Raw genomic sequence first — 13,828 nt, 5'->3', positions numbered from 1 at the left:
GGGTTTCCATGGCTGAACAACTGCACACAAGCCTGAGATTACCATCTGCAATGCCAAGCGTCAGCTGGAGTAGTGTAAAGCTCAGAGCCATTGAACTCTGGAGCAGTGGAAATGCTTTCTCTGGAGTGATAAATCACGCTTCATCACCTGGCAGTCCGACGGACAAATCTGGGTTTGGCGGATACCAGGAGAATGCTACCTTCTCCAATGCATAGTGACAACTGTAAAGTTTGACTGGCCTGCACAGAACTTGACTGGCCTGCACAGAGCGCTGACCTCAACCCCATCGAACACCTTTGGGATGATTTGGATGCCAATTGCGAGCCAGGCCTAATTTCCCAACATCAGTGCCGGACCTCACTAATGCTCTTGTGGATGAATTGAAGTAAATCCCCGCAGCAATGTTCCAACATCTAATGGAAAGCCTTCCTAGAAGAGTGGAGGCTGTTATAGCAGCAAAGTGGGGATTGACTCTATATTAATGTCCATTATTTTGGAATAAGATGTTCGACAAGCAGGTGTCCACATAATTTTGGTAATGTAATGTACTTAGCATGTTAGCTAACCCTTCCCCTTACCCTAACCGTAGCTAACCTAACCGTAGCTAACCTAACCCTAACTCCTAAACTTAACCCCAACCCCTAACTCCTAGCCTAGCTAACGTTAGCCAGCTAGCCAGCTCGCCACCTGGCTAGAATTTGTAACATATCATACATTTTACTAATTCTTAACATATAGTTTGTTTTGCAAATTCGTAACATATAATACGAATTGTAATTCGTAACATATCATACGAAATGGGTGATGGACATCCACAAATGAATACATACCATACTGAAACATAACATATCATACCTAAATTAAGAGTCTCAAATTTATGTATAGAGTAATACGAAATGCTCTGAGACCAGGTTGCAGTGTAGCAGAAAATATCCCAGATTGTGCAACGCTTTCATTGGCCTGTTGATTTTCTTCCAGTTGTGGCGCTATAGTTCTGCCACCGTAAAAGCCTGAGAACGAGGAGTGTAGCCTACCGCAGAACATAGGAGACGTTTTACTTTACCACATCTCGACTCGTGAGCTGACCGTTTTAAAGATATCATGTTCGTTTGAGGGAGAAAGCGGATTCCACACTGATGTTACGGTAAAGGCAAATTGGTTGAAATTGGTTGTTTAATTGTGGCAGGGATCTAGATGTAAATGTATTGCTATGCTAATTTCGGAGTGACTGGATTGAGTGAACGGTTTTTGGGTTGAGAACTCGCGTCAGTGTTTTTTGTTAGTAAAATGTTAAATGCAGATGTTACTTACGTTGTTGCCTTACAGATGTTTCCGTCGAGAAACATCTGGATGACAAAAATAATGCCTCAATAGAAAACATTGAGAATGTTCATTTGAGAATTAGGCTACATTCAATGTCCCTACTCTTTAAAAATCACATTAATACACGTTCAATGACCATCTCTTTTCAGGATATTCAATTGGATAGTCACTCAGTGTTATTTAACACGCCTGTTGCCCTGTTGAATCGAGGCTATAACAGAACACTGTAAATCAATGGCCGGTGTTGTTCTCAGGCCAGGCATCTTTTTAAGTAGACCTACAGTTAAAAAGCTGGAGATCTACATATTCTCTCTCACACACACTAACTACCTTTACCTTGATCTCATGGTTCAAAGTCGAGTTCGGTTTGTAAAGAGAAACAGTATACCCAAACCTCTTTCTTTCACCTCTAATTTGTTTGAGTTTTACAAAGATGCAAGGGGGTAGGTACTCGTTTGGGGAAAGCATTTCCTTGTCTGGTCATTTACCAGTATTTTATAAGACTGTGAACTAATATGATTACCAGTACATCAAAGCATAGTTGAGATCTTACTCAACCTAGTTGAATTCCGTGCTAATACTGATGACTTTAATCAAAATAAAAGTTTAATTATTAATCAATCTCCTATTGAAACCATCATGTTGCACAGGGCTCTTAGGTCTTGTACAGTGGGGCAAAAAAGTATTTAGTCAGTTACCAATTGTGCAAGTTCTCCCACTTAAAAAGATGAGGCCTGTAATTTTCATCATAGGTGCATATCAACTATGACAGACAAAATTAGAAAAAAAATCTAGAAAATCACATTGTAGGATTTTTAATGAATTTATTTGCAAATTATGGTGGAAAATAAGTATTTGGTCACCTACAAACAAGCAAGATTTCTGGCTCTCACAGACCTGTAACTTCTTTAAGAGGCTCCTCTGTCCTCCACTCGTTACCTGTATTAATGGCACCTGTTTGAACTTGTTATCAGTATAAAAGACACCGGTCCACAACCTCAAACAGTCACACTCCAAACTCTACTATGGCCAAGACCAAAGAGCTGTCAAAGGACACCAGAAACAAAATTGTAGACCTGGGAAGACTGAATCTGCAAAAGGTAAGCAGCTTGGTTTGAAGAAATCAGCTGTGGGTGCAATTATTAGGAAATTGAAGACATACAAGACCACTGATAATCTCCCTAGATCTGGGGCTCCACGCAAGATCTCACCCCATGGGGTCAAAATGATCACAAGAACGATGAGCAAAAATCCCAGAACCACACGGGGGACCTAGTGAATGACCTGCAGAGGGCTGGGACCAAAGTAACAAAGCCTACCATCAGTAACACACTACGCCGCCAGGGACTCAAATCCTGCAGTGCCAGACGTGTCCCCCTGCTTAAGCCAGTACATGTCCAGGCCCGTCTGAAGTTTGCTATAGAGCATTTGGATGATCCAGAAGAAGATTGGGAGAATGTCATATGGTCAGATGAAACCAAAATATAACTTGTCGTGTTTGGAGGACAAAGAATGCTGAGTTGCAGCCAAAGAACACCATACCTACTGTGAAGCACGGGGGTGGAAACATCATGCTTTGGGGCTGTTTTTCTGCAAAGGGACCAGGACGACTGATCCGTGTAAAGGAAAGAATGAATGGGGCCATGTATCGTGATATTTTGAGTGAAAACCTCCTTCCATCAGCAAGGGCATTGAAGATGAAACGTGGCTGGGTCTTTCAGCATGACAATGATCCCAAACACACCGCCCGGGCAACGAAGGAGTGGCTTCGTAAGAAGCATTTCAAGGTCCTGGAGTGGCCTAGCCAGTCTCCAGATCTCAACCCCATAGAAAATCTTTGGAGGGAGTTGAAAGTCCATGTTGCCCAGCAACAGCCCCAAAACATCACTGCTCTAGAGGAGATCTGCATGGAGGAATGGGCCAAAATACCAGCAACAGTGTGTGAAAACCTTGTGAAGACTTACAGAAAACGTTTGACCTCTGTCATTGCCAACAAAGGGTATATAACAAAGTATTGAGAAACTTTTGTTATTGACCAAATACTTATTTTCCACCATAATTTGCAAATAAATTCATAAAAAATCCTACAATGTGATTTTCTGGATTTTTTTTCTTTCTCATTTTGTCTGTCATAGTTGAAGTGTACCTATGATGAAAATTACAGGCCTCTCTCATCTTTTTAAGTGGGAGAACTTGCACAATTGGTGGCTGACTAAATACTTTTTTGCCCCACTGTATGTCAGTCCTAAATGTCTGTCTTTCATCCTGAATCAAATCTGTTTGTAAGACTGACTGGTCAATGTAGCTTACATTATATAAGGATTTGGTGACAGTTGAATAGTTGTTGACGGTGACTGGATGGAGGAGAGAATCCCCGTAGTATGCCTGCAGCTCTTTTCTGAGGGACAGTTGACCCGGGTCCTGATCTTTCAGTGGGTGTTGCCATTATGACAGGAAGTCCCTTGCCACTGCAGCGTGAATCCCTTGTCTTGCATGACTGTCACAGACAGGAAGTGATGAGCAAGTGTGTGGGGGACGCATGTTGACTGACAGCAAATAGGCCTTTAGAGATGTAGGTCTATTTGGCATGGGGATGCTGAAATGTAGAAATTAACATGCCCATAATACTGTATCTGAATTGATTGTGCTATTCTAGCAGGTGGAGACTGTTTCACTTCCTATACCTTGTCAGCGTTCAACTAATGGAATCTGGTTTTGACTCAACAGGCCCTACAGTACCTGAGGCAGTGGAAATCTGGGGAGACGAGCATCCACAGGATTCAGTGAGAGGGAAGAGGTGACATTCTAAACGTTAAGAGAAAGGAATAGAACCGGACTTGGCACTGAGCCTTGGGGGACACCCATCTCTTTTGGGGACTGGACTGGTTGCAACGCCCTCACCATTCCACCCTAAGCGGCGTTCTTGTTCTCCAACACGTCCTCCTCTGCCTGCAGGGCGTCCAGAGAACCAGGGCCTCCGAACACACTCAGAGAAAAGCAGCAGCACAGTAGGGATGAGCGAGTTCTGGCACAAGATTGGCTGCTGCGTGGTGGCCAAACCTCCACCGGTGAGTTTGTCCCTTCTGAGAAATTACTGGAACACAGTAACTTTTTAGCTGCCGTGCTAGCCCTGCTTTTACAGCTCCAAGGTCAATGGGTCAAGATGAAGGGTTTGCCTGATTTTAAGATGTTTACCTGCCTCCCAAGAGTTTGGATATTAGAATGACCACACCACCATATCTACAACTTCACTAGTTGAAGTTAGGTCAGCCATGCCAGCTGTGGATCCTCAAGATGCATGGCATGGGATGACATGGGTATCATTAGCTGATTCTTCAGCCATTCAACAACACTAGTGAGAAGAGAGCCCTCTGCTACTGTCAGTGGCCTGAGAAATAGGCCCGGTAGATGGTGAGGGAGTGGAAGAAGGAATGACTCAGGCCTTTTCTGTTGTTTTGAAGTGGGTGACCCACATAGTCCCGAAGGTCTTCCTATCTGGAGGGCTAGACTTCAGTCCAGACAAAGACTGCTCTGTCATTAGACATTACCTCTTGAATCATGATTTAAGAAGACGTAGGTTAGGCCGGGTTCAACCTTAGTCTAGCTCATAGACATGTAACTTCATAAAAATAAACACTCCACTATTACCAGATCAGAAAATATCAAGTCTGTCCCAAGCACCCATACACTTTCACCTTATGTTTAACCTTTAGGGGACTGTAAAACTACTGTTGTAGTCGTTGTCACGTCAGTGTCATCGTCGTAGAATTGGCATTCAGTCAAACAAGGAGATTGTATCCCTCCACAGCATGTCTCTATAGTAACTCCAGAACCCTCCCCTAACAATTAATGGGGTCTCTGAGGGGAAGTGGGCTTCTGGCATGTGCTGCTATTGAGCTCATTCTTTTCCCTCCCTTCCTCCTCCCTCCTTTATTTTTAGGTCCTTGTTTATTCTATTGTTGGGACGAGAGAAGGCCAGACTAGAATGTGTGTATAGCATGTGGTGGCATACTAACAAGTGTTACTTCCCAGAAAGGCTTGCCTTGTAAATAGTTTATTTCTGATAACAGTGCAATGACTACATGTCGTTGGACCTGTGTATAATTTAATTAACATTCTTTTTAGTTTTTATAAATCCCTAATTATTCAAATTAATAATTGCTATGTGGCATTTGCACTATACAGTCAGAATATTGATACTGGTCATTATCCTTAATGTGAAATGGCTCATTCATTCCTGTCAGTTCTGGGTCATCTCTGTCGGCACCCAGCGTAGCCTGTTGTAACAAGTGGGACTTATTCACAGCACTGCTGACAGGTGATGACATGCCCTTACACTGACAGAACTGAACATGCTCTAATAAAACAACTATTAGAGAAGGGGATGTTCAACATTCCACTTACATTCATGTCATTTAGCAGACACTCTTATCCAGAACAACTTACAGGAGCAATTATTGTTAAGTGCCTTGCTCAAGGGCACATCGGGCAGATTTTTCACCTGGTTTGGGGGATTCGAACCAGCGACCTTTCAGTTACTAGCCCAAATCTCTTAACCGCCGCTAGGCTGCCTGACCTGCCGCTAGGCTGTCTGACCTGCCGCTAGGCTGCCTGACCCACCGCTAGACGGCCTGACCCGCCACTAGGCTGCCTGACCTGCCGCTAGACGGCCTGACCCGCCGCTAGGCTGCCTGACCCGCCGCTAGGCTGCCTGACCTGCCGCTAGACGGTCTGACCCGCCACTAGGCTGCCTGACCCGCCGCTAGACGGGCTGACCCGCCGCTAGGCTGCCTGACCCGCCGCTAGGCTGCTTGACCCGCCGCTAGCCTGCCTGACCCGCCGCTAGCCTGCCTGACCCGCCGCTAGCCGGCCTGACCCGCCGCTAGGCTGCCTGACCCGCCGCTAGGAGTCCTGACCCGCCGCTAGGCTGCCTGACCCGCCGCTAGACGGGCTGACCAGCGACCTTTCAGTTACTAGCCCAAATCTCTTAACCGCCGCTAGGCTGCCTGACCTGCCGCTAGGCTGTCTGACCTGCCGCCAGGCTGTCTGACCTGCCGCTAGGCTGCCTGACCCACCGCTAGACGGCCTGACCCGCCACTAGGCTGCCTGACCTGCCGCTAGACGGCCTGACCCGCCGCTAGGCTGCCTGACCCGCCGCTAGGCTGCCTGACCCGCCGCTAGGCTGCCTGACCTGCCGCTAGACGGTCTGACCCGCCACTAGGCTGCCTGACCCGCCGCTAGACGGGCTGACCCGCCGCTAGACGGGCTGACCCGCCGCTAGGCTGCCTGACCCGCCGCTAGCCTGCCTGACCCGCCGCTAGCCTGCCTGACCCGCCGCTAGCCGGCCTGACCCGCCGCTAGGAGTCCTGACCCGCCGCTAGGAGTCCTGACCCGCCGCTAGGCTGCCTGACCCGCCGCTAGACGGGCTGACCCGCCGCTAGACGGGCTGATCCGCCGCTAGGCTGCCTGACCCGCCGCTAGCCTGCCTGACCCGCCGCTAGGCTGCCTGACCCGCCGCTAGGCTGCCTGACCCACCGCTAGCCTGCCTGACCCGCCGCTAGCCTGCCTGACCCGCCGCTAGCCTGCCTGACCCGCCGCTAGGAGTCCTGACCCGCCGCTAGGCTGCCTGACCCGCCGCTAGGCTGCCTGACCCGCCGCCAGGCTGCCTGACCCGCCGCTAGGAGTCCTGACCCGCCGCTAGGAGTCCTGACCCGCCGCTAGCCTGCCTGACCCGCCGCTAGGCTGCCTGACCCGCCGCTAGGCTGCTTGACCCGCCGCTAGCCGGCCTGACCCGCCGCTAGGCTGCCTGACCCGCCGCTAGACGGCCTGACCCGCCGCTAGGAGTCCTGACCCGCCGCTAGGCTGCCTGACCCGCCGCTAGGCTGCCTGACCCGCCGCCAGGCTGCCTGACTCGCCGCTAGGAGTCCTGACCCGCCGCTAGGAGTCCTGACCCGCCGCTAGCCTGCCTGACCCGCCGCTAGGCTGCCTGACCCGCCGCTAGGCTGCTTGACCCGCCGCTAGCCGGCCTGACCCGCCGCTAGGCTGCCTGACCCGCTGCTAGACGGCCTGACCCGCCGCTAGGAGTACTGACCCGCCGCTAGGCATCCTGACCCGCCGCTAGGCTGCCTGACCTGCCTCTAGACGGCCTGACCCGCCGCTAGGCTGCCTGACCCGCCGCTAGGCTGCCTGACCCGCCGCTAGGTGTCCTGACCCGCCGCTAGGTGTCCTGACCCGCCGCTAGGAGTCCTGACCCGCCGCTAGGAGTCCTGACCCGCCGCTAGGCTGCCTGACCCGCCGCTAGGTGTCCTGACCCGCCGCTAGGTGTCCTGACCCGCCGCTAGGTGTCCTGCCCCGCCGCTAGGTGTCCTGACCCGCCGCTAGGTGTCCTGACCCGCCGCTAGGAGTCCTGACCCGCCGCTAGGAGTCCTGACCCGCCGCTAGGCTGCCTGACCCGCCGCTAGGTGTCCTGACCCGCCGCTAGGTGTCCTGACCCGCCGCTAGGAGTCCTGACCCGCCGCTAGGAGTCCTGACCCGCCGCTAGGCGCCCTGACCCGCCGCTAGGCGCACTGACCTGCTGCCATTGAGTATGAAATAACAAGTAGAAGATCAAAACTCTTATCGAAGATCATCCCATTCAGGTTACAAAATGCATTGTGTGTGTGTGTGTGCGCTGTAAAGTCTGTAAGGCTTTTCTTCCACTGGGCTTAATTGCATAATATCTAAGTCCCCATTTTCTATTTCTATATATTTTCTATTATTTCCAGAGGAAGAAGCGCAGGAAAATCGACTGCAGCATGATCGGCGAGCCCACAAACTTTGTCCACTTGACACACATTGGCTCTGGGGAGATGGCAGAGGGCCGGGCCCCGGTAAGAGAGATGATACCTAGACTGACTGGGGCTGGTGTGTGTTAAAATGTGTAGAGATATTGTGAAGGTAGTGTGTGTGTGTTACTCCTCAGAACATGGGCTGGGCTTTGCAGCTTCCAACCTGCCGCTAGGAATGTTGGCCTGGTTTCCTACGGAATACAGTCACGTTGGACAGGGAATGAGAGGAGGAAATGTAGAAACGTTGGGAATTGTTTCTCAATTCATTCACCTATTAGTAGGATATGAATATTAACTTTAGTTTGAAACCTGTTACGCTATGATTGATAAAGCTGTGTACAGTACTATCAGAAGACTAGCCAAGACTAGCCAAGACTAGCCAGTGGTAGGTTAAACTGAGTGATAGTCCATTTCTGAATTTATTACATGATGTTGATGCTATGCAGTACTAAAATGTATGGACTACTGTATGTCACTCTGCTAAATTACTCAAATGTATGTCGCTCTGCTGAATGACTCCAATGTTTCACTAAACAACTGACTGTTCCGTCGTGATCATGACCTCCAATTGCGAAAGACAACAGATTTTTTTAAATAAATGATACATTTACACATTGTATCATGACGTGGTCTGAGAACAGTCAGGTGGAGGAGTATGTTGCTGAAACATGTTACTGCCCTCCGTGTTACAGAGTTCCATTTCCTCAACTGCTATTGCGTAACCCTCTAATGTCCATTGTTCTGTTATGACCCATAGCTGTCAGACTGTAGTTATTCTAGTGCTCGTCAAGCACGTGCCATTTCTGCAGCGCTTGACGCCAGAATGATTGATCCACACCTGTGCGTTCGTCCAACTCTGAACTGCGTCGTTTTAAAAAGTAAAGAAAAAAACCCACAGCCTAAAGCAAGTCCCATTCCTCCTCACTCCATCCCATCATATGGTCACTATCATTATGTAAAGACGTAGGTTATGAGTAATGCTGCTGGCCAAATGGATCAAATGTTGTCAGCAGTCCAAATGGGATCATGTTTCATATGAACCCCACAGAAACACTGTTAAATATGTTACATAAAATGATACAGTATAGAAGCACAGTTCTAATTCTGGCTTCGGATCCTGCCTCTCCATCCATATGTTATCATGAAGAGGTCATGACCTGCCTTTTTGATATGAAAATGACTAAGTATCTGTAGAAACTCTAACAGTCGTTATCTTCCTGTCCTGTAGTCGGGGCCGGTCCAGGATAAGATGAGGTCAAAAGGACCCAGTGCCAACGGCCGCAAGAGCATGTTATAGCTGCTGCCTACCAAGTAAGTACCCAGTTAATGAAGCTATCGCCATATCTGCAATGCAATAGCTTCTCTGGAACTGACCTTCACCACTGGAACTAACCACCTTCACCTCTCTGGAACTAACCACCTTCACCTCTCTGGAACTAACCACCTTCACCTCTCTGGAACTAACCACCTTCACCTCTCTGGAACGAACCACCTTCACCTCTCTGGAACGAACCACCTTCACCTCTCTGGAACGAACCACCTTCACCTCTCTGGAACGAACCACCTTCACCTCTCTGGAACGAACCACCTTCACCTCTCTGGAACGAACCACCTTCACCTCTCTGGAACTAACCACCTTCACCTCTCTGGAACTAACCACCTTCACCTCTCTGGACTTGTAGAACTAACAGTTTTCATTTCTCTCTGTAGGCATGGAGAACCATTTCCATCCTCCTCTATGCGCCCCTCTCATCCCAAATCGAAAGCAGTCACTGCAGCGTAACCTGTTTCCAATGGAGCACTTGGCAAACCTGAGAGCGGACCCTAATAGAGAGCAGAGAGGCTCTTCCTGACGTCTGCAGGATCTATTTAGCCAAACAGGACGATGGCCTTTCTGTGGTCACCACCAGAATCGCCCTGCTCAGAGGAGGATAGACGGACATGTTCTTTATGCTTTTTAAAGAAAACTATTTGTCTTTCTGATGGACTTTGGACTTCCACTGTATTTCAGCCAACAACGTTACTGTGTCTGTGCCAGCAAGCGTATGGGATAGAGCCGGTAAGAGTGTTTAGCTACATTTGTTGACTAACATGGCTGATTCTATTTCAGGAAGTGAAGATTATGTTCTCAAGGATTACCTGAATGTTGCAAACCATTGACCTACTGCCAAACAAACTATTTTGTGTATCTGTCTAATGAATGAGGATGCACCTTTTATTTTCCTACAGTGCATAGTTAAAGGTGTCTTCATGTGTGTGTTTATAAGGGCAAAATGCTATGTGATTTTGTTGCTGTTTAGATACCAGTACTGAGTAGTGTTATTTTGATTGTACCAGTTGCCATAGAGCCCCATTTGGACTGCTACCCAGTTGCCATAGAGCCCCATTTGGACTGCTACCCAGTTGCCATAGAACCCCATTTGGACTGCTACCCAGTTGCCATAGAGCCCCATTTGGACTGCTACCCAGTTGCCATAGAACCCCATTTGGACTGCTACCCAGTTGCCATAGAGCCCCATTTGGACTGCTACCCAGTTGCCATAGAGCCCCATTTGGACTGCTACCCAGTTGCCATAGAACCCCATTTGGACTGCTACCCAGTTGCCATAGAACCCCATTTGGACTGCTACCCAGTTGCCATAGAACCCCATTTGGACTGCTACCCAGTTGCCATAGAACCCCATTTGGACTGCTACCCAGTTGCAAGCATACAGGTAACTGCCAAAATAAAGGAAACCCCAGCATGGTGTCTTAATAGGGCATTGGGCACCACGAGCCGCTAGAACAGCGCCAATGCACCTTGGCATAGATTCTACAAGTGTCTGGAACTCTTGGAGGGATGCGACACCATTCTTCCACCAGAAATTCCATCATTTGGTGTTTTGTTGATGGTGGTGGGAAACGCTGTCTCAGGCTCCGCTCCAGAATATCCCAATAGTGTTCAATTGGGTTGAGATCTGGTGACTGAGACGGCCATGGCATATGGTTTACATAGTTTTCATACTCATCAAACCATTGTGACCACTCGTGCCCTGTGGATGGGGTCATTGTCATCCTGGAAGAGACCACTCCCATCAAGGTAGATCTGTTTCACCCTACAGGTAGCAGGTGATCACTCAGAATAGCTGTGTATTCACTGGAGTTGACCTTGTCCTATATGGGGTTGAGTGGACCTAAACCATGCCAGGAAAATGCACCTCCACACCATAAGAGCTGCCAATAAGTACCCTCATTTACTGGTGTTTCCTTTTATTTGAGCAGTTACCTGTAGCTGGTCACTGTGATACACAATTTACTAGCACCTACTCTGAAAACCCCTAACTATTAGTCAGCAGGAAGAGTCTGTTAGTAACAGGGGTTGTTGTTGTTGAAATTCGAAACACCCTGACCGTTACGGGGCTTTCCAGTGATCTGTCCTGGAATTACTCGGGAATGCCACTCATTAAATCAACTGCAACGAAGGAACATTCCATAAGGTAGTTTGTTCTCTTGTCGGGGGGGGATGTCCACCCCCTTGATCAGAATGGAAAATTCCAACCATTTCACTGTGCATTCCCCTTGTAATTTCTATATGGCCTCCCACTTGAGCTTGTTGTAGGCGACGTGCACTCCAAGCTGGCTTGTGTCCCACATGACATCCACACGATTCTGAAACCAGGTGGGAGTTTTAAATATCTGATTTAAATCGTGCAGTAGAAATGAAAGTTTGTTTCCTGTACACAACTGTATTTCTGATGTGCTTATTATACACAATCTGTTGTGAATAACTTGTCACTCTGTAGTTTTTTTGCTAAGTGTGTCAATACGGGGAAAAACTCTGAAATTGAATGTTTTTTAAATATTGTATCTTATGTGATTTCCTAGGCCGTTATCCTATAGCAGAACATATGGCGTATGGATGGTGTTGTACATGTTGTATGTTGTCCCTTCACTAATACCTTATCTGTTTTATACACTGGGCTTAAAGTTGACTTAATGCTGAAGGTGGGACTTTGCATATTGCTTGGTGGCTTTCCTATCTTTGGTAGAGCTTGTAATACTGAGTACATTCTCAGCCCAACAGAATGACTGCTGCCTTGAAGTTTCTGGAACAATGTACATTGGTAACGTCAGTAACTTGAGTCTGTTGGCATTTAAGTTTCTTTCCCATCTTTATCATGGTTGTTGTTAGACCAAAACTCATGTTCATTAGAAATGATTTGTGCAATCTCTTGATTTTTCCTGAAATACAGTTAACATTCCGAATAGAATTCTCTGTGATTAATCTCTTCTGTTGCTGATGGTGAATGTTATCACCAAATGTGTTACTCAATTTTCACTGCCTGGTACAGAAATAATAGAATCTCAACCAACTGGTTTCAGTGGCCCCTATGGGCTCTGCTGTGAACATTTCTGGGAGATTGTATCATTTTCATTGAAGTTAGTGGGAATCTGTAGTTGCTACATCCATTTTGGGATTTATAAATGATATATATACCCATTGATTCTTGAATATCTTATAAATGCCTCACGAGCTTAGTTCAACTAGCATGTTGATATCATGGATGGTCAGTCCTTGCATCCACAGCTCTGTCTATGAATTTGAGAGCAGTTACATTTCTCCAAAACACAGTCGGGGTGACTGCTTTGTCATTGTTTCAATTAAGGATTCTAGTTTTAATCTCAAACTACTTCAACAAATGCATATCTCACTGAAATCCATCTGGTATAGCACAAATATTGCAATCTAAACAAATGCCCTAAAATAAATGGAATGGACGCTATAGTCTGTGTGTACAGCTCGCTTTAAAAAAACATACATAACAAAGATGTTAAATGATGCCACTAACAATGCAAATAGTTGGCATGGAAATCTTGTTCTAAGAGCAGCCCAGGGTTGAGTGAATAGATGGGTGTAAGGATCATGTTCCAGCAGCAAAACCCACTGGAACAGAAGATTACAATTTAACGGGAGTGGACTCCACGAATTGTCTAACCATGTGAAATACAGTCCTAAGTAGAGGACGTGTGAAGCCTACGGGGTGTCCAGTAGAGGACGTGTGAAGGCTACAGGGTGTCCAGTAGAGGACGTGTGAAGTCTACGGGGTGTCCAGTAGAGGACGTGTGAAGCCTACGGGGTGTCCAGTAGAGGACGTGTGAAGTCTACGGGGTGTTTTAGTAGAGGACGTGTGAAGTCTACGGGGTGTTTTAGTAGAGGATGTGTGAAGTCAACGGGGTGTTTAGTAGAGGACATATGAAGTCTACGGGGTGTGAAGTCTACGGTGTGTTTAGTAGAGGACGTATGAAGTCTACGGGTTGTTTAGTAGAGGACGTATGAAGTCTACGGTTGTTTAGTAGAGGACGTGTGAAGTCTACGGGTTGTTTAGTAGAGGATGTGTGAAGTCTACGGGGTGTTTAGTAGAGGACGTGTGAAGTCTACGGGGTGTGAAGTCTACGGGGTGTCCAGTAGAGGACGTGTGAAGTCTACGGGATGTTTAGAAGAGGACGTGTGAAGTCTACGGGGTGTCCAGTAGAGGACGTGTGAAGTCTACGGGGTGTCCAGTAGAGGACGTGTGAAGTCTACGGGGTGTCCAGTAGAGGACGTGTGAAGTCTATGGGGTCTCCAGTAGAGGACGTGTGAAGTCTACGGGGTGTGACGGCTACGGGGTGTCCAGTAGAGGACGTGTGAAGTCTACGGG

At 47.7% G+C, this 13,828-nt stretch overlaps 1 protein-coding gene across 2 annotated transcripts; it reads left to right on the top strand.

Annotated features, from left to right (window-relative positions):
- Positions 1-965: 965 nt before the first annotated feature.
- LOC110507711 (CDC42 small effector protein 1) lies at positions 966-12,400 on the top strand. 2 transcript variants are annotated; one of them, XM_036966579.1, is made up of 6 exons: positions 966-1,144; positions 4,051-4,120; positions 4,279-4,391; positions 8,088-8,192; positions 9,379-9,461; positions 9,861-12,400. In XM_036966579.1, exons 3-5 carry the CDS (start codon positions 4,338-4,340, stop codon positions 9,445-9,447), a joined length of 228 nt encoding a protein of 75 aa, XP_036822474.1. In that variant the 5' UTR covers positions 966-1,144; positions 4,051-4,120; positions 4,279-4,337; the 3' UTR covers positions 9,448-9,461; positions 9,861-12,400. The 2 variants fall into 2 exon arrangements, with proteins under 2 accessions (XP_036822474.1, XP_036822468.1); XM_036966573.1 differs by having other exon boundaries at positions 973-1,144; positions 4,051-4,391.
- Positions 12,401-13,828: the final 1,428 nt, after the last annotated feature.

The sequence above is a fragment of the Oncorhynchus mykiss genome, chromosome 3 (genome assembly GCF_013265735.2).
Source record: "Oncorhynchus mykiss isolate Arlee chromosome 3, USDA_OmykA_1.1, whole genome shotgun sequence".
Lineage (NCBI taxonomy): Eukaryota > Metazoa > Chordata > Actinopteri > Salmoniformes > Salmonidae > Oncorhynchus > Oncorhynchus mykiss.
The sequence above is the reverse complement of the archived record's forward strand: the minus strand, read 5'-3'. Positions and strand labels throughout refer to the sequence as shown.